This window comes from Podarcis muralis, chromosome 3 (assembly GCF_964188315.1).
Source record: "Podarcis muralis chromosome 3, rPodMur119.hap1.1, whole genome shotgun sequence".
Taxonomy (NCBI): domain Eukaryota; kingdom Metazoa; phylum Chordata; class Lepidosauria; order Squamata; family Lacertidae; genus Podarcis; species Podarcis muralis.
The window spans coordinates 121,152,205-121,172,136 of record NC_135657.1 but is presented as its reverse complement, the minus strand read 5'-3'; the positions used below and the strand labels follow the sequence as shown (position 1 = coordinate 121,172,136).

At 44.3% G+C, this 19,932-nt stretch overlaps 1 protein-coding gene and 1 pseudogene across 1 annotated transcript; both read right to left on the bottom strand.

Annotated features, from left to right (window-relative positions):
- Positions 1-4,566: 4,566 nt before the first annotated feature.
- Positions 4,567-19,545, bottom strand: OPN5 (opsin 5). Its single transcript, XM_028721679.2, has 6 exons — positions 19,402-19,545; positions 13,448-13,567; positions 11,979-12,149; positions 7,716-8,050; positions 6,016-6,260; positions 4,567-5,117 (listed from the first exon to the last, which is right to left on the bottom strand). Exons 1-6 carry the CDS (start codon positions 19,529-19,531, stop codon positions 5,042-5,044), a joined length of 1,077 nt encoding a protein of 358 aa, XP_028577512.2. The 5' UTR covers positions 19,532-19,545; the 3' UTR covers positions 4,567-5,041.
- On the bottom strand, positions 15,721-16,737 carry LOC144327124 (uncharacterized; annotated as a pseudogene).
- Positions 19,546-19,932: the final 387 nt, after the last annotated feature.

The window sequence follows — 19,932 nt, the reverse complement described above, 5'->3', positions numbered from 1 at the left end:
AATAGCTGTGAGTTAAATACAGCTGTAAAACCACCATCACTGATAAATTCTGATAAACTATTATTATTACCATCTGTCAGAGCTGGCTCCAGGTCCCAGCTCACAGAGGACCAACGCTAGCCGGTAGTAATGTACAAAAGTCTTTATTGAAGTACAGTTTCCATTTTCAAGCCGCAGCGCCCAGCTCTAAGTCTTAGAGGCTAGACCGGCGAAGCTCCATCTGAGTCTCCACCCCCTGTACACCAGCTTAAGACTCTAACCTTACTCCATCTCTTCCGTCTCTCCTTTCTCCTCTGGGTCCTTCTGCCCCCCGGGGTCTCCTCCTTTCTGGACTCTTCTGACGCTGACGCTGACCCCCCTGACTCCTCCCCCTCCTTTCGGCGGGCTTTGGGACCTGGCTCCCTATCCGGGCTGCCAACTGCGCCGCCCTCCTGTACATTTGAACTTGGCGCGCGCGCCCAACCTTCAACCTTCCTCTTGACCGTTTCCTCGCTCTCCGATGGAGGCGTGGCCAATCCTGACTCCTCTCCTCCCGCTGGCGGTGAGCCTCCTGATCCCGATACCTGGGACTCCTCCCCCCTACTGCGCTCTGGTGGGGAACCTGGTCCTGATTTCCAACTGCTGCTCTCTGAGTCCCCTCTGGCCCCTTCTTCCTGGGGTGTCCCCCTAGGCACCCCCCTTGCTCTGACCATGGGAGCCCCTTTCTGTGAATCTTCCGATTCGCTGGAAAGACTCAGAGACCTCGGACCGCTGTCATCGCTAACATTTCCTTCGGATTCCTCCCCCTCGCTCTCTATTTCCTCCCTTTCCTGTGCCTCTGCTCCTGAGCCCCTGACACCATCAATTCATAATCGTAGGGAATAATAGTTTCTGTTGGATTGGAGGTTTGCACAAAAAGGACACTGAGTTAATCAGCCCCACTTTGCATTTTAAAAATATGGGTTAGAGAAAAAAGAACATGCAAAAGCAGCATTTTTTAAAGCCCCCCATTAGCATAATCTGCATAAGTTTGTAGCCAATTAACTTTTACTCAGAGTAGGCCCAACTGTTTACATCCAATTATTCTTTCAGAACCTCAAGGTGGTGAACATGATTCGCCTCTTCACCAGTTTATCTTCATGTTAATCCTGTGAGATAGGTTTGGGTTAAGAGATTATGACTAGCCCAGGGTCAACCCGTGTGAGTTTCATGGCTCAGTCGGGATTTGAACCCTGGTCTCCTGGGTCTTAGTCCTGCTGAGGGACTTAAAAATATTTATTGACATGGAATGTGCAGCAGTGTCTTCTGCAAAAAAATAAGATCCTAAAAATCCCACCACATAACTACAACCTTCAGACATATTTCGATGTATAGCTATGCTGTTATTTTGTTGCTGCTGTTGTTGTTTAGTCGTTTAGTCGTGTCCAACTCTTTGTGACAATTCATATGATTTTCCATCAGTTGAAAGGAAGCTGAGGTGAAGGCCATATTTCTCATTTAGGGAACAACTGAAAGTACCTATAGGTTGAAACTGTTGGAGCATCACAACAAAGCTTGGACCTGAGGGATTCAGCACCTTCTCATTCCTCCATCCCCTGCCAACCCAGAGACCTAGCAGAATGAGCTTTCCGCCTATTGTTTCCTAAACTTGATCTTGGGTTGAGAAGAGATCCTCCCATTGTTTCCCACTTAAAAGCCTGGAGAAAGAGAGCTGTGCTAGAGGGCAAACCTGGCTGGGTGTTGGATGTGGTGCTTCGGCTGCCTTCCTTTCTTTCCCTTGAGGACGGCAGACGAATGAGAAACGTTCATTTAATCCTCACTCTGTTCTTAACAAGAGAGTATCAAATATGCTATGCAAAATGAAATGCAAACTTTACATTCCATGTTGTTATTTCAGTGCTGTTGTTCATTTTACGGAAACAAAGTAGAGATTTAAACTTCCTCAGACTTTTATTTAATGCCAGGCTTTTACCACCGAAACTGTGATCCTGGGAAGCCCTTTCTAAGTTGCTTAAGGAAGTCATGCGGCTTTTGCATTCCTTGCCATTTGCAGAGCTGCCATCACAACCAAGCCATAAACTCCACCATCTGCAGTGGGGAAGTGCTGGTCTTGGGGGCGGTTGTGTGGTGCTGAATTTGAGGAGATGCAAAATATTGTGTGTTTATCAAAGATAGCAATTAGTATTCAGTCCAGTTAATGGGAGATACTACTGTAGGCTTCAATATTGCCATCTGTTTCATGGAGCATTTAAGTGTATTGTAATACACTTGATCCATCAAAAACTTCTTGCATTCATTACAGTGGGATTTGGAGGGGAGAGCCGCAGGTTCCATAAGAAAATGAGAACTCTGGAACAGCAATGCATTGAAGTCCCCCAGACCATTTTAGGGACTGAAAGAGAGCCCACCGGATCCAATATTTGTGTGAAGGTTGTATTTCACCAATTTGCATGCTCTTCACATTATAGCACAACATAACATACCAGCACATACTCCAGTACAAAATTACGGAATGGGCCGTATGAGTTATAGTGTTGATTAACTATGCTAATCGGCACATATTTACATTATTTTACAGGGTTCATTGTATTAGGATTCCTTATACAGCTTTATTATTTTGTTGTAACCATCAGCTGTTTGGCTCACTGAAAATTGTCAAGGAATCCAGATTATTAGTATTGTCCTATATGCAGTTATTCGTAGGGTGGTGACTAATATACATTTTATATTAGAAGTGTAGATTGGGTGATGATAACCTGATGAATGCTCTCAATTATTCTGAAGTTTTGTTATGTTTATCTTCTGGGGGGAGGGCACTATTCTCAGTATCTTGCCAAAATTTACCAGCTTGTGTAATTTTGTATCAAAAGAGAAAACTGATTTTTAATTAAACTTCTATAAAAATAACAAAATGTGTTACTTTTTATTTCTTATGCGGTTCTGTTAAACAAATGCAACATATCATAGCTCATCTATGACCAGGAGTGACCCAGGAGAGGGGACCAGTGATGGGGGCAGGGAGTTGGTGCTGCCTGACAGAGGAGGACAGGCCAGATGTGGCAGAAGAAGAAGAAGAAGAAGAAGAAGAAGAAGAAGAAGAAGAAGAAGAAGAAGAAAGGGTATCTTAAATTTTGCTAACCTTTCACTGCTTAGCGTAGATATTCATGGGAACATCAAAGAAACGTCAAAGAAAACATTCGTCAAACGTGTTCTAATTTCTTTGAGGACCTGTTTTCTTAAATGAAACTTTTGGCAAAGATGGCAATAAAAGAACCTTCCCACATCTGTAGTAAACCTGGTGAATGCTTTAACATGTAAAAGGTAAAGGTAAAAGGACCCCTGACCATTAGGTCCAGTCGTGACCGACTCTGGGGTTGCGGTGCGCATCTCGCTTTATTGGCCGAGGGAGCCGGCGTACAGCTTCCGGGTCATGTGGCCAGCATGACTAAGCCGCTTCTGGTGAACCAGAGCAGCACACGGAAACGCCGTTTACCTTCCTGCCAGAGCAGTACCTATTTATCTACTTGCACTTTGTTGTGCTTTCAAACTGCTAGGTTGGCAGGAGAAGAAGAAGAAGAGTTTGGATTTGATATCCCGCTTTATCACTACCCTAAGGAGTCTCAAAGTGGCTCACAATCTCCTTTCCCTTCCTCCCCAACAAACACTCTATGAGGTGAAGTGTGACTGGCCTAAGGTCACACAGCAGCTGCATATAGAGGAGCGGAGACACGAACCCGGTTCACCAGATTACGAGACTACTGCTCTTAACCACTACACCACACTGGCTCTGGGACAGCACACTGGAGCAGGGACCGAGCAACGGGCGCTCACCCCATCGCAGGGATTTGAACTTCTGATCGGCAAGCCCTAGGCTCCTTGGTTTAACCCACAGCGCCACTCGCGTCCCTTGCTTTAACATGTAGTTACATTTTAAAAGAAAGCCATTTAATAACACCATTTTCACACTATCTGCCTCACGGTAATAAATCATCCATACATGGTGCTGCAGTCTCAGCAATCTACGTACCTAGAGCAGGAGGCAATCAATATTGCTCCAGATCTAAAGTGGGATGTGGTTTTGAGAAGGAACTCTGAAAGGATGGATCCTTAGCCCTCAATCCAGCCCCCTTTCTGATGTGCTGCCCCGCTTGCATGGCGCACAGCCCAGAAGCTCCAAGGGACTCAATGGCCACCCCATCAGCAGCACTGTAGTGCACAGAGAGACCTCTTTCCTGGACTAGAGAAAAGTACTTGCTGCAGAAGGCATGGGAAGAGGCACACAACAACAAATTTTGAATCACTACTTCTACTCATATCTTGAAAATGTTGCATTGCAATTTTCTTATTGTTCTGCAAGTACATTTTCATAGGTATTATATATTTTCTATGGCAAATGAAGACTATGACTATGTACACACCACCAGCTTAAAACACCTTTCCCCCCCTTTGCTGTGTCTCTGATTTCATGTTCTGTTCACGTCAGTGGGTGAAGAGGGAACAAAGATGTCCTTTTCAAATTGGATCAAAGGTGGTAGGACACATAAAAACACAGTATTTCTCAAGGAACTACCAGTTAGAAGTGCACAGCAACACAAATTACTGGTGGGAGCAACCGGATGCCCAGGAAGTGGGAGTGAGCAAACAGCCCACGTGGAGAGACACCCCTTACTCTTGCAATTCTGTGTAACAATTTTCAACTCAATAAGAAACACACATCGTAAACAATCTTTCCGCGGGGGTTTACCTTCAGTCATTTGCCCAATGAAGTCTGCTGCTTATGTATGGCTGTTGCTGACCAGAGTGAATATATTTTAATGAATGAAAGCAGAGCAGAGCAGACGTCAACCTTGTCAATGGCAAGCACTTTGCAAGAATGAAGCTTGTGTTTACATTCTTATAACATACACAAACAAACTGATTATTTTTTTGGGGGGGGGGATCTTTCACTTGGCATGGAAAAATGCATGCAAACAAAAACACAGCAAAATAGAGCTAAATTAATGTTAAACGTTGTAAAGGAAGCAATTAAGAAAAGAGTTGCTTGGTAGGTTAAAATTACTGTTTACAGAGTTTCTTCGCTGTCCAGTTGAGTTTCATTAATTACTTCAGAATTGTTATCTGCAGATATTGTATACGGCCTATGGGAAGAAATAAAATAATGTCATATGACCTTGATGTCATATTAATCTTGATTAATGTTAAAAAATAAATAAGGTGTTCACCCAGACTTTTCCTCCCTCTTTAGATTGCACAACTGAATCCCAAGTAATATCTGAGTACAATCAAGGAAAATGAGTGTGTATTTATCAAATGGCCCACAAAACTGCTATCTTGAGACACCTAAAATCTGAATAAATGTTAAAACAACTAAAATACAGGAGTATCTCATGTAAATACAGCATTTCCATATGTTAAAACACAGAACTCGAACAGAATTGGGTAAAAAATTAATGCGGAATACAAAACCCTCCTGCCCATAAGATTAACTTACTTTCTACAGCTTTTGTTGTTGTTGTTAAGCACTTTTTCTCCTCCACTGATCCTGATACCAGAAGTATATTCAGCTGGATGAATAGTGCTTGGGGTGGAGGAAGGAATATGTTGGGGGGGTGTATGTCTGCATTCCTTAAATGCTAATCCTCACCCTCAATATATGAATTATTGGGCCTTCCATCACTTCAAGTTTGGTCCCCTGGCTCATATTGTTGTTGTGTTACATCCCCATGTATTTTCAGAAATGGGTTTCAATCCCACAAGTCCTACACGTCTTTGGAAAAGTACTGTTTCATGCCACCCCAGTCTCCGAGCAGTGAGAGATTCCAGGGGTCCTAGGCCTTTGCATTCTTTGGAAGGAGGAGCGGTGAAGACTGTAGCGTCTTTATGCTATTTGGGTTATTCCTACATATATACAACCCTTACTGGATCCAGGACCCCGTAATCTAGAAGGGACTCAGGTTTCAAACAGACTGACCCCCCAAACTCACACCAGTACTCTGACAACAGCATGCAGAAATTGGCCACTTCTGAAAAACATACTGGGATCTCTTTAAGGAGGTTTTCTTCTGCAGTGGCTTGAGAGGACATGGCCGGCAACAGGCAGATTTGCAGTCAATGACTTGGTAAATGACAGGGTTGTACATAGCGGCAGACTTTGCAAGTAAGGTTGGGATCACAGAAACTTTGATGGGAACTGAATTTGGCCTTCCAAACGCTGACCACACGGAGACAACCGCATAGGGTATCCAAGCAATTAGGAATCCTGCACAGATCAACATCGCCACCTGGTGAGAAGATTCATTTCATGAAATGATGAGGATAAAACCCCACTTAGTATAATAGACATATGGATATACTGTACATTGTGAGCTGTATAACAAAAGGCAGATACTGTGAAGCAAGCAGATTTTGGTTTTTTTCACATTGAGAAAACCAGAACACATTTATTTAAGTTTTGACATTTATATTCAGATCTATTTCCACTTGGTATAACACAGACATTCTTTTAGCAGACATCTATGCTTAAGGTTATGGGACGCGGGTGGCGCTGTGAGTTAAACCACAGAGCCTAGGACTTGCCGATCGCATGGTCGGCGGTTCGAATCCCCGCGGCGGGGTGCGCTCCCGTTGCTCGGTCCCAGCGCCTGCCAACCTAGCAGTTCGAAAGCACGTCAAAGTGCAAGTAGATAAATAGGTACCGCTCCGGCGGGAAGGTAAACGGCGTTCCGTGTGCTGCGCTGGCTTGCCAGATGCAGCTTGTCACGCTGGCCACGTGACCCGGAAGTGTCTCCGGACAGCGCTGGCCCCCGGCCTCTTAAGTGAGATGGGCGCACAACCCTAGAGTCTGGCAAGACTGGTCCGTACGGGCAGGGGTACCTTTACCTTTACTTATGCTTAAGGTTAAGAATAAGATATATATATATAACAGAGGCAAAAATTAGAATGGAAGGACTCCACTGAAAGTTACGGCTAATTCATACAATACTGAAACAGCCTCTGTCTTCTTCCATGATGCTCCAATAATAGGCAGGCAAATCACATGGATGTGGCAGATTGTATGATATTTTCCCATCCACCCATCACCCTTTATGGGGTACGGATGGGAGGGAGACATACCGTTCATCCCATGGATGGTGAATAATCCACCAGTCATGCTTGGAGAAGGCCCTCTGAAATCCATGGACATGGCTAGCCCAAGTCGAGTGACTTCTTTTCTGTGTGTGATTTAGGTAAAGGTAAAGGGACCCCTGACCATTAGGTCCAGTCGTGGACGACTCTGGGGTTGCAGTGTTCATCCTGCTTTATTGGCCGAGGGAGCCGGCGTTTGTCTGCAGACAGCTTCCGGGTCATGTGGCCAGCATGACTAAGCCGCTTCTGGCGAACCAGAGCAGTGCACGGAAATGCCATTTACCTTCCCGCCGGAGCGGTACCTATTTATCTACTTGCACTTCGTGCTTTTGAACTGCTAGGTTGGCAGGAGCTGGGACCGAGCAATGGGAGCTCACCCTGTCACAGGGATTCGAACTGCTGACCTTCTGATCAGCAAGTTCTAGGCTCTGTGGTTTAACCCACAGTGCCATCCGCGTGATTTAGATGGATACAAAACTATGTGATTTGGGCATAACAGCGCACAAAAATATGCCTATGCTCTCTAGGTGAGTAGGCAAAAGTTTGATTGAACTTTTATCCTTCAGTCCAAGCAGATGACTTCCAAAAACCACTGGGAGTCCTGTACCCACCTTAGTTAACTTCATTTCCAGCACATGGGTTTTTTGAATCCTGGTGTCATAATGAGCTACTTCTTTTGTGGATGACTTGACCTTTGCTATTATTTTAATATAGGAAAACATGATCACTGCAGTTGGGAATAAGAGACAGAAGAAAAGGATATTCATAATAAAAGCCTGTCCAGCCACAGAACCTTGAGCTAGCCACCAGTCCAGGGTGCACGAGGTCCCAAATGGTTCTGGAGCATAATTTCCCAAGCCAGCAAATGGTATTGTTGCCCAAAACGTAGCATAGGACCAGATTATTCCCAAGCAGATAAAGGCGTGGCATCTCTTTAGCCAAGTACCTAGAAAAGAATAAATGTATTATTGCTAAGTAAATGCTAAAAACATGCCTATGCAATAAATATACAGTGTTACCTCGGGTTACATATGCTTCAGGTTACATACGCTTCAGGTTACAGACTCTGCTAACCCAGAAATAGTGCTTCAGGTTAAGAAGTTTGCTTCAGGATGAGAACAGAAATCGTGCTCTGGCGACGCAGCAGCAGCGGGAGGCCCCATTAGCTAAAGTGGTGCTTCAGGTTAAGAACAGTTTCAGGTTAAGAACGGACCTCCGGAACAAATTAAGTACTTAACCCGAGGTACCACTGTACATGTACACATGTGAGTAATCCAATTTATCAGACCTTTTAAAAGTCCCTGGGAAAATGTTTAAATTACCAACCATGGAGGTTTGGCATAATTGTACGAGCCTTTCCCATTGATCTCGGTGCCCTCCTAATATGGCAGTGACCCCATGAAAACACAGGGCTGTAGCTACGGGGGGGGGGTGAGGAAGGCCCCCGCTAGACAGGCGAGGGGCGCACACACAAAATTGGCTAAAATATGTCCATAAATACATCTATAAATAAAAATATTGTTTGTGTGTGAGCAACTGAAGTGTGTAAGGAATTGAATGGATGGAGAGGGGGGTTGGAGGAGAGGCAGAGAAAAAAAATGTCTGTGTCTGGGGGGCGCAATCTGGATGGTTCTGCCAGGGGCGCAAGATCACAAGCCCCACACATTAGGCTCCTTCCGCATCTATTGTGGAATTGCTGCTCTTTGCATACTTGCACTTTACAGGGAATCTGCATGACATTATGTTGTTTAGTCGTTTAGTCGTGTCTGACTCTTCGTGACCCCCTGGACCAGAGCACGCCAGGCACTCCTGTCTTCCACTGCCTCCCACAGTTTGGTCATGTTAGTAGCTTCGAGAACACTGCCCAACCATCTCTGTCGTCCCCTTCTCCTTGTGCCCTCCATCTTTCCCAACATCAGTGTCTTTTCCAGGGAGTCTTCTTGTGCTGATCCCGGGGGGGGGGGGTTGGGGTTACCATGCGGCGTGGTCTGAGTCTGGTCCTGGGTCGAGAGTATGGAGGCTGTCCGTCAAGGGCGAAGCGGGGTCCAAGGCAAGGAGCCGGGCATGGTCAGGAACTCTGGAAGAGCAGGACAGGGTGCCAGCAGGAACAGGTTACCAACGATGTTGCTCCCGCAACCTGGGACTGGGCTGACTGGCCTTTATCTCCTCTGAGGCATAGGCAGTCCCGGCCCACAGGTGACTCGCCTCTCCTGGCCTGAAGGTGAGCACTCCTCCTATGAGAACTTAGTTCCCTCCGCCTCTCTGCCCTGAGCCTCTGCAGCTCAGGAGAGGCTGGAGGGTTACAGGGCTGTTAGTGGAGCACCTGCAGGCAATGGGTCCCCGATCACCACAGCGGATTCAGCTGGTGTCTGCTCCTGAGGATCCAGCACAGGTGAGGGCGCTTCAGGTTCAAGCCCCAGACCCGGCTCAGCCGGCCCTGGAGGCGGGGACTCCAGTGCAGGCTGGGGTTCCTCAGGTTCAGCCTCTGAATCCGATTCCCAGGCCATCACACTTCTCTTCTCAGGAAGTGGCCAAAGTATTGGAGTCTCAGCTTCAGAATCTATCCTTCCAGTGAGCACTAAGGGCTGATTTCCTTCAGAATGGAGAGGTTTGATCTTCCTGCAGTCCATGGGACTCTCAAGAGTTTCCTCCAGCACCATAATTCAAAAGCATCAATTCTTCGGCGATCAGCCTTCTTTATGGTCCAGCTCTCACTTCCATACATGGAATGGGATGGTTTTCGTTGCTACCTCCTGTATAATGTTGCGAGCCTCCATCCATAGTTCTTCAGGCACTCTGTCCAGCAAATCCAAATCCTTAAACCTGTTCCTCACTTCCACTGTGTATTCATAAAGGATTTGAATACTGGCCCAGTGGTTTTTCCTACTTTCTTCAGTTTAAGCTTGAATTTTGCTATAAGAAGCTGATGATCTGAGCCACAGTCAGCTCCAGGTCTTGTTTTTGCTGACTGTATAGAGCTTCTCCATCTTTGGCTGCAGAGAATATAATCAATCTGATTTCGATGCTGCCCATCTGGTGATGTCCATGTGTAGAGTCGTCTCTTGTGTTGTTGGAAAAGAGTGTTTGTGATGACCAGCTTGTTCTCTTGACAGAACTCTATTAGCCTTTGCCCTGCTTCATTTTGAACTCCAAGGCCAAACTTGCCAGTTGTTCCTTTTATCTCTTGACTCCCTACTTTAGCATTCCAATCCCCTATAATGAGAAGAACATCCTTCTCTGGTGTCATTTCTATAAGGTGTTGTAAGTCTTGATAGAATTGGTCAATTTCAGTTTCTTCAACACCAGTAGTTGGTGCATAAACTTGGATTACTGTGATGTTAAAAGGTCTGCCTTGGATTCGTATCGAGATCATTCTATCATTTTTGAGATTGCATCCCAGTACAGCCTTTGCCACTCTTTTGTTGACTATGAGGGCCACTCCATTTCTTTTACGGGTTTCTTGCCCACAGTAGTAGATATGATGGTCATCTGAACTGAATTTGCCCATTCCCATCCATTTTAGTTCACTGATGCCCAGGATGTCAATATTTATTCTTGCCATCTCATTTTTGACCACATCCAACTTACCCAGGTTCATACATTCCAGGTTCCTGTGCAATATTTTTCTGTACAGCATTGGATTTTCCTTTCGCTTCCAGGCATATCCGCAACTGAGCGTCCTTTCGGCTTTGGCCCAGCCGCTTCATCAGCTCTGGATCTACTTGTACTTGTCCTCCGCTCTTCCCCAGTAGCATGTTGGATGCCTTCCGACCTGAGGGGCTCCTCTTCCAGCATCATAACTTTTATATGCCTGTTGTCTTTGTCCATGGAGTTTTCTTGGCAGGGATACTGGAGTGGCTTGCCGGTTCCTGCTCCAGGTGGATCACGTTTGGTCAAAACTCTCCACTATGACCTGTTCATCTTGGGTGCCTTGCATGGCATAGTTCATAGCTTCTCTGAGTTATTCAAAGGGGGCATGACATTATACTGTAAGCTAAATGCGGCTTCTCAGGTTTTGCCCCTTTTGCTTCCTCTTCTTTTCAGAGCTTAGGAAATCTGCCTTCTTAAACTGGAGGGTTAAGGTGAGTCAGGGCAAAGCTATCCCATTGCTTTTCAGCTAGAGAGGAGCTCAGACATGGGCTCTATAGATTTCCGATCTCTATGATCTGTCTGTCGCCTTCAGGTAACATTGCCGTCACACTCTTTTAAATATTCTTTTAAATCAGTTGCATTGCATCCAAATCAGGATCTGGACCAGCAGTGAGATGAGTAGCAGTGTTTGGCCCTTTCCCTAATGTCAGGATCCTGGCAAAAAATCTCTCTCTCGTGCACACATGCACTCACGCTTGAACAAACACATACACAGGCTGGAGAAAAGGCTCAGAGTGGAACGGCTCAGAGTTTCGACGTGGGTGGAAATAGATCTGGATTGTGTTTTATCTGGGTCTGTGATATTGTTGGCCAGATATTTTCTAAAAACTTTTTAAATCTAAGATTTAAGAAATCTTTTCTAGTTTATTATGCCTAACTGTATAGTTTTGGATTTCTCACCTGCTTTTTAATTTCTACCCATCTTATTCAACTCATAGCAGTCACTCAAAATTCTAATTCTAAAGTAATTATAACACTACAGTTATGTTTAACTAACCATCTGACTATTCAAATGACTTTAGAACTCCTGATGTTCTCTACATCTATTTTATGAGCACAAAGGGATTTTTATTAATTCTTGCCCATTTACAAGGACACAATTCTTGGATGACATTCCTCTGAACAAACGTTTGCGGCTTAAATTGATGGAAAGAGAAATTTGCTCTCTAGTTTCCAAAATAAAGGAGGGACATTAATCCTCCCCACCCCACCCGGTCACTTACCATACGATAAGTAGCAGATTTTGAAATATCTATCCAGGCTGACTGCTGTCATGGTAATAAGACTTCCGATGCCAAAAAAGAAACCTGCCCATCCATACCAGCGGCAGGCACTCCAACCAAAAATCCATCGATGGGAGAAAAAGGCGATGATGCTGAAAGGCTTTCCCAGCACTGGAAAGGAAAGCGCAGAGTTCAATGATCTTGCGCTGCCGCCCTCAAAGCAGCATTTCAAGAAGGAGATGCGCGAAAGTGAACTTTTCAAGCAGCGCAAAACAGCATATTCAAAAACAGAATGACATGGCAGGATTCGCAGAGTATAAACAGATCTGCCTTTTTATGCAAATAAATTACTGAGAAGAACAACAACCAAAACCAACCACACTTCATAGATAATTATTCATTCTCAGGTCGAGATTAGTAAGCTAGAATGTTTTGCTGACATTCAGCTATTAATTTCAGAACTCTGACGCTTGAATTCTAAACATTTTAATTTCCAAAACACATTTGACCAAGATGGGGTTTCTGGTGCAAGGTGGTCTCTCATATCATTACCAATAAATATTCATTTATCCCTAGCAGGATGCAAGGTGCTGCATAGCATATGGACAATGGAGAGTTCAGGGGGGAACAGGGGCAATGGAAGACAGCCCAAGCAAGGTCATGGAGACTGAGAGAAGTCTTCGTGAAAGAACTGCGATGCAGGGAGGAGCTGGAGGTGGGAAAGTTGATTATTTTATTTTAAGATAATTTTATCTTCCCATGATATTCCTAATACTGCTTTGCCGGAACAAATTTGCCTTCAAATATGAACCATGGCAGTTCTAGCTGCTGTTTTTGTTTTGAAAGTGTGAATTATGTGATTTCAATAAGTCACCTGAATATTAATGTAACTTAAGTGATATAAATTATTTCATTATTCTTGTTAAAATAAGGCTACATTTCTTCAGAACTGGAATTTTTTTAAATGAAAAATGTCGCAGAATGATGTCATGAGAACACACACTGTAGCTATCAGAGTGAATCTGTACCGTGGGTTCAAGGAAGCACAGCAGATTTTGGTAAGAACATCTAAATTTGCAGGATTCCTCATTTCTGCTGTTTGTGAATTTCTCTCTCACTCTCTCACTCTCTCTCCCCCCCTCTCTCTCCCCTCTCTCTCTCACACACAATTTTCAGTGTTTCTTAAAATAATAAATGATTAAATATAAAGCTAAAAAGAAAACAAAGCTGTCATGTTTAATTAATCAATTTAACAATGTTGATCACTTATATGTTAGACCAAGTAACCTGTGGAAGTGCTAAACGTTTGGGCCTTTGAATGTTGCTAATGATTTTCTATAATCATTACTCAAGGCAGAAATGATGCCAACCGAAATCTGAATGTGAAAACCATGTAGAGTCCACGCCTGTCCATAGGAACAGGAACTATGGTGATATTTTCATTCTCAGCTCCGCTCAAGTTAAATTACCTGAAATACCCAGGTCGCACACTGCTAGATTGACAGTCATTATTTCCGCAGGCCTCAGCTTCTTTTTCCGTTGTGTAGACATATAAAGGACATATCCATTGCCTAAAGTGGACATAATCCCTGTAATGAAAAATCAAACAAAAATGGTGTCGGTGTACTCAAAAGAAACTTCAGAATATTTTCCCCAGAACTGAAATAATTTCTGCTCCAATTGCATACACAGCAATGAAAATGAACTGTAAGATTCTTGAAATGAACAAGACTAGTATAAAGAGCTGGAGAGCTCAGCCACTGCCGTTCCCTTGACATTCTTTTGCCACAAGATTCACCCCATGGCGCAACGAAATGAAGCTTCTTCACCATCATCCCTGTATGGGCTCCAAAGGCCACATCAGATGTCACATCAATCTGCGCATGTCTAAAAATGCAAATGCTGTTGTGCAGTTGGAGAGGAGGGGGGTGAACGCCAAAAAGGAAGTCCCCTTGGGGTACCTTGGGATGGGGGGGGGGCAATAATTTTCATTGGAATGGCAGGGTGTGAGTTAAATACTAACCCTTTTGCCCCATCCACTGCGGTCCTAGACTGTGCCTCTCCAGGACAGCTCTTTGCACTGGGAAAACAGGGCATGCAAATTGCATCTACACAATTAGCACTGTATCAAGTGTGGACAAAGAGGAGATGTCATCTTTGATGTGTTACTAATTTCAAGTCCCCTGAGGAAGGAGGTGCCCACTTCATTCCAGAAGAAGTTACACTACAGACCTGTGTGAAAATCAGATTTCTGAAAGAGAAAGAGCCTCCTTCACAGAAGAATACTTTCCTAGGTTCTCTGGGTAAAGAGAGCTATTATCAAACCATTTTAGATCTACGATGTAGATATGTTCTTAAAAGCTGTAACTGGCTCATATCTTGAATGTAACCATGGTGAGAAAACAGTGTATGTGTACTTACACATAGGAAGGTCACAGTCCTAGGGGAAAACTACTGTTGCCTGCCAGCCCAATCTCTGAGCTGTGCAAGATCCCAGGGGGATCACTCAGGGTCCAGGTTCCCTTTGGGACAATGAGACACAGCAGAGACAACGGTGTCTGTATGATATATGGTTTATTTACAAATACTGGTGTTCCCCCACTCGCACGTGGGTTACGTGCTGGGCCCCTGAGTACCTAAGCAAAAATCATGTGAGGAGCAGCCTCTGAAAAGCCTCTAAATGCCCATTTTTTGTCCTGCTTCCCAGCTTTCTCTCCCCAATCCAGACCAAAATATCTGGAGTTGAAGCTCTGGGGACAGCTGGAGGCTGGAGGGTGCGCTGTTAGGCAGGGAGGCTGAGCAGCCTAAACAAAGCCTCGCTGTGCCTCTGGTCTCTTTGGGGCTTCCTCCGCCCTCATGGACGTCCTCCTCAGGTTTCAGCGAGGGTCTCTTTGTGAGCCACAAGGACTCTCCAGCTCTCTTCCAGGTTTGACTCTTTTCATTTAGCGCATATACATGGTTGCGTGCTATATGATCACACGTAAGGAGGGGGGCACCTGTATATACAAGCTGAGCCTGCGATGGAGGGGTCCCCAGTGTTAACACCCCAAGAAGGTCCTGCTTTGGGTCCCAGCAGAATTCAGGCCTGGCTCTGTCTCTGGCTTCCCAGCTGCTGCTTTTGCCTCCAGCTTCTAGCTCCCCTCCCTCCCCTCTCGACTCTGGCCTCTTGTCTTCCTAACAGACAGTGGAGGGGGGGGCACCCATTCGCCCTCTGGCACAGAGCCACTCCCTTTCTTTCCTTACCAACCAACCCACACTTGTCAGGAAATTACCATGCTGGATCGAGGACTTAGAAAGGGGGCTCAGGCATATAGCCTAACCTCCTCCCCACAACTCATAACACTCTTAATAAAATCATGAGACGTAAAGCTTTTTGACCCTACAATGGATTCAATGGTAAAGTGTTCACAGAAGAAAACCTTGACGGAAAATAGATTCACACTAATGGAAAGGCTGCTTAAATGAAAAGCACCCATTTTTGTTTTCTATTTTCATTGTGTCAAAAATTCATCCACAGAATCAAGAAACCATTAATCATCAAGAAACCATTAATATTCCAAGAGATAATATTTAAATTCATCAATTTTTATTAGTTTCAATATTCAAAGACGTGCAATAGAAATATATTGATTTGGGCTTTTTGTTGTTATCACTCCCCTCCCATGGCCTCCAGTGTCTCTTCACTTTCCTGTGATGCCTCTCCCCCCAGTTCTCTCTTATATCTTCGCCAGAATTTCGAAACTTATTCAACAGATCTGAAGGTCTTCCTCCTGTCTTTAAATGTAAAGGAAATCCTCTCAGGGAATTCCCATTTGTACCTTACATGATTGCTCTTTAAGGCCTCTGTTATTGTCCTGTAATTCAGCCTCTTTTAAAGAAGTCTTTTTGGTATTTCTTTGTATATTATTATATTTCTCGTCAATCACCAGTTTCCTTTTCTGCAAAATTTTATCTTTCAGCAGTCTTGAATTCAAAAAGACCAGGCAATCTCCTGGTCCTTTGGTTGACTTGTTTGTTTTCCTGATCTTATTCTGAATATTTTATCTATAAAAGGTAAAGACTCTAGGGTTGTGCGCCCCTTTCACTCAAGAGGCCGGGGGCCAGCGCTGTCCGCAGACACTTCCGGGTCATGTGGCCAGCGTGACATCGCTGCTCTGGCAAGCCAGAGCCGCACACGGAAACGCCGTTTACCTTCCCACTAGTAAGCGGTCCCTATTTTATCTATATCTTGTAGCAATTCATCTTTTTGTACTCCTAGCCAACTGGTGAGTTCTTTTGATAGTTTAGCTTCTATATCTTCATCTGGAGTTTCTGGGTCACCTCTAAAGCACAGAATGAGTTCTCTTCGATGCATCTCAAGAATTGCAATCTGGTCTAATGTTTCCTCCTGCACTCTCTTTAATTCCGTCATTTCCTCCATGATTGTATTCTGGACCCTCTTCAGGTCTTTATTCTCGTTATGGATCTTCTTAGTTATTTCTTTTGTGAGTTCCTCATGCTTATTAGTTCTGGATTTTAGATCTTGAACAGTTTTCTCTATGTTCTTGATAGTCAAATCTTTTAGCTGTCCAGATAGATCCATTATTAATTTGGAATTCTGTTCTATCTTGCTGCCCATATTATCAAGATTGTAATTTATTGATTTATTCATTCCTATGATGAGCTCTCTTTGGTCTACATTGGTGTCTAGTTCAGCTGATTGATGTCTTGAGGCTACTGTGGAGGTCATTTGTGTGGTTTGATTTTTCTTATTTGCCATTATGACTGTCTTTCTATGTACACACAAGTATAAACTTTGTCCCAGTCTTAGTTGACTCCTTTTGATTATTATTTACAGTTTTCCAACAAATATAATGAAATAAAATAAAAAGATTAAGAAAATATATAGAATTAAAATTAAAAATGAGCCTCAGTATCTGTACTTCCTTATTTTAGAGAGAACTGGGTGGTACTTAGTCAGTTAACTACCCCCCATTTGGGGTTACTAGATCTTAAATTCCAAATCCTTCCTTTAACAATGATAACTTGAGGAGCAATATAGCACACCCCAATTAAATAAAAAGGGATTGATTTGTTTCTGTAATTCTATTTGTACACCTTTATATCCGTTAAATTGCATAATACCAATGTATCAGAGTTATCAGTTTATCAAATTATATTACTTTACAAACTTTGAGGGACCCATGCAATCAATTGCTTTTTACATTACATTATAGCATCAGTGGTGCTGGAGGAGACTCTTGAGAGTCCCATGGATGCAAGAAGATCCAACCTCTCCATTCTGAAGGAAATCAGCCCTGAGTGCTCACTGGAAGGACAGATCCTGAGCTTAGGCTCCAATACTTTGACCACCTCATGAGAAGAGAAGACTCCCTGGAAAAGACCCTGATGTTGGGAAAGATGGAGGGCACAAGGAGAAGGGGACGACAGAGGACGAGATGGTGGGACAGTGTTCTCAAAGCTACCAGCATGAGTTTGACTAAACTGCGGGAGGCAGTGGAAGACAGGAGTGCCTGGCGTTCTGTGGTCCAGGGGGTCACGAAGAGTCGGACACGACTAAACGACTAAACAACAACAAATAGCATCAATATAAATCAACAGGCTCTTTGAATTCATACAGGTTAGTAAATGCTTATAAAATTGATTAATTGAGCAGTCTTGTGGAATTTATTACTTGAACAGTCTTGTGGAATTGAATAGTAGATTCTGTTGTTGGGATGGATGGGATACTCCTATAGTCGTGAGGCAGATGGTATTGGTCTATATATATATATAGTCTATATATAGTCTATATATATATATGGTATTGGTCTCTCTCTCTCTCTCTCTCTCTCTCTCTCTCTCTCTCGACCAATACCATATATAGGTATTGGAGGCGCAGTTGCCTCGTCCCTCCACTAGGTGTCCTTGCCATCTTGGTTGTATCTCTTCACTCTGGCCATGAATCGAAGTTTCTTCCTCTTACAGGAGGAGGAGGAGGCGATGGCTCAGCTTCTTGTCTCTGCCATTCTTCTTCACTTTTGCTCGCTGCTGGTCTCCCTTTCTCCCTGTTCCAGCCATTCTTCTCTCCCGCTTCCCGCCTCTTTCCCCTTCGCTCTCTGCTCCTCCAGCCGCTGCCTCCGCCCTTCACGCCATCCTTCGCTTTCCTGCTCCCTCCCTCCCTCCGCGCCGCGCTTCTTTCTCCCGATGCTTTATTTGTAAGGATATTTTCTGTTTTTCTGCCTTTAAGTCTGATATGTTTCCGCCTGCTTTCCCTTCCCCCTCTTGCTACCGTTCCTTTGTCTTTATGCGCAGTGCAAGTTGTAATAAAGAGTTTTCCTCTAGATTCTGATGAAATGTCTTCAGTCTTATTGCGGTGTAATTGCTGCAAGGTCATTTAAGCTGCAGTTTGAACTGAGGAGTTATGGCGGATCTCCTGATCCAGCTTTCTGTTTTAAAGTCTTGATACAGCCTGGTGCTTCTCCCCCTTCTCTTTCTTTTCACTCCGGTCTTGGGGACGGGGATGGCGGCCCTCCCTCTTTGTCGCCCTGAGGCTAAAAGGCCGATTCCTTCCTCTTCGCTCCACTTCTGGTGCTCAAGGTCCTCAAGGCACCTGCTGGCTTCTGACATGGCAGCCCCAGGAGCATGAACTTGTCCCGCCACATAGGAGGCCCCTTTCCATAGGAGGGCTTTCCATGGGTGCCTCTTGTGGCTCGGGGCTTTCCCATTTGAGCAAAGGCTGGAAACAAAGCCTTGCATGTCTTCCTATAGGGCCGAGGCCGCTGGCATCTGTCGGTAGAGCACGAGGCTCTTCATCTCAGGGTCCTGGGTTCAAGCCCCACGTTGGGCACAAGATTCCCGCATTGCAGGGGGTTGGACTAGATGACAGACTTTGGCTTCCCTCTTCTTCCCCCTGCATCCCTCTGTGCAGCTCAAAATCGGCTCCAGAGGGTTGGGCAGATGCTCTAGGGCAGATTTGGGAGGTGCAAAGGGGGCTGTAGGGAGAGGAAAAGTTCGCAAAGCTTTGCTGCACAAGCAGAGGTGCCTCCCCCCCCCCCCAACGGTGAATTCTACCTGTTATGATTATTTGTAATTTTCCCCAATATGTGTTCTGTTATATTTATTGTTGTTGATTTGACATAATGTGAGCCACCTTGAGGCCAAATTTTAAGAGATGAATGGCTTATGAAGTTTCCATTCGCAATACATTTTGGAATCCCCATAACCATCTAATAACAGGAAAATGGCTATCATGAAGCTGCCAAAGGGGGGATAAAGGGGGGTGGGGTCCCCCCATCGGATTAGGGCGCGATGGAAATCAAAACTAATATTATCCACCCACACTTTATTTTCATGGTTGATACTTGGATATATCTAGTTCCTTTGCAGACATCCAGAGATAGTACTATACGGTATATTCACGGGAATAATTTGAGAATCTTACCAATTACTAATAAATAAAATCCAGCAACTATGTCAGCTTCTTTTGAGAGTTTTGATTCAAAGGGATCTTCATGTTGCTCGTAGGGAGGAAGAGAGCCATCTTCAGATGAGATGTTTTGTTTTGAGTCCATTTCAGTCAAATAGAAATTAGTACCTGAGAAGTAGAATAATATTAATGGCGCATACCTGGCACAATGCTACAAATCTAGAAACCTCTTCATTTATAAAAATGGGGAAATACCAAAACCTTATTCCTATTTGATGGAAGTTTTTAATGTGAAATGCCCACCTCTGATTTTGTGTTTGATTAAAACTGATTAAATGGTGTTGGCTGCACCAATAGGGCACTTCTATGCACACTTACATGGGTGTAAGCGTTACTGAATGTGGAGGCTTACTTCTGAGTAGGCATGCTAAGCACTGCCCTGTTAATGGTCTGGTACTTACAAGATGTAACCACATAACAATTTTAATGCAAAATTTATTCTTATAATTATTCATGTGCTGGGCAGGGGAATGGTCAGCTGGGGTG

Excerpts from the sequence above, each read along its gene's own strand:
- OPN5 (XM_028721679.2), bottom strand. The coding sequence starts at position 19,531 with ATGGACTCAAAACAAAACATCTCATCTGAAGATGGCTCTCTTCCTCCC. Across the intron at positions 13,568-19,401 it reads ATTTTATTTATTAGTAATTG|GGATTATGTCCACTTTAGGC; the intron begins GTAAGATTCTCA and ends TTTTCATTACAG. Across the intron at positions 5,118-6,015 it reads ACCTCCTTAAAGAGATCCCA|GCCGTATACAATATCTGCAG; the intron begins GTATGTTTTTCA and ends TTCTTCCCATAG.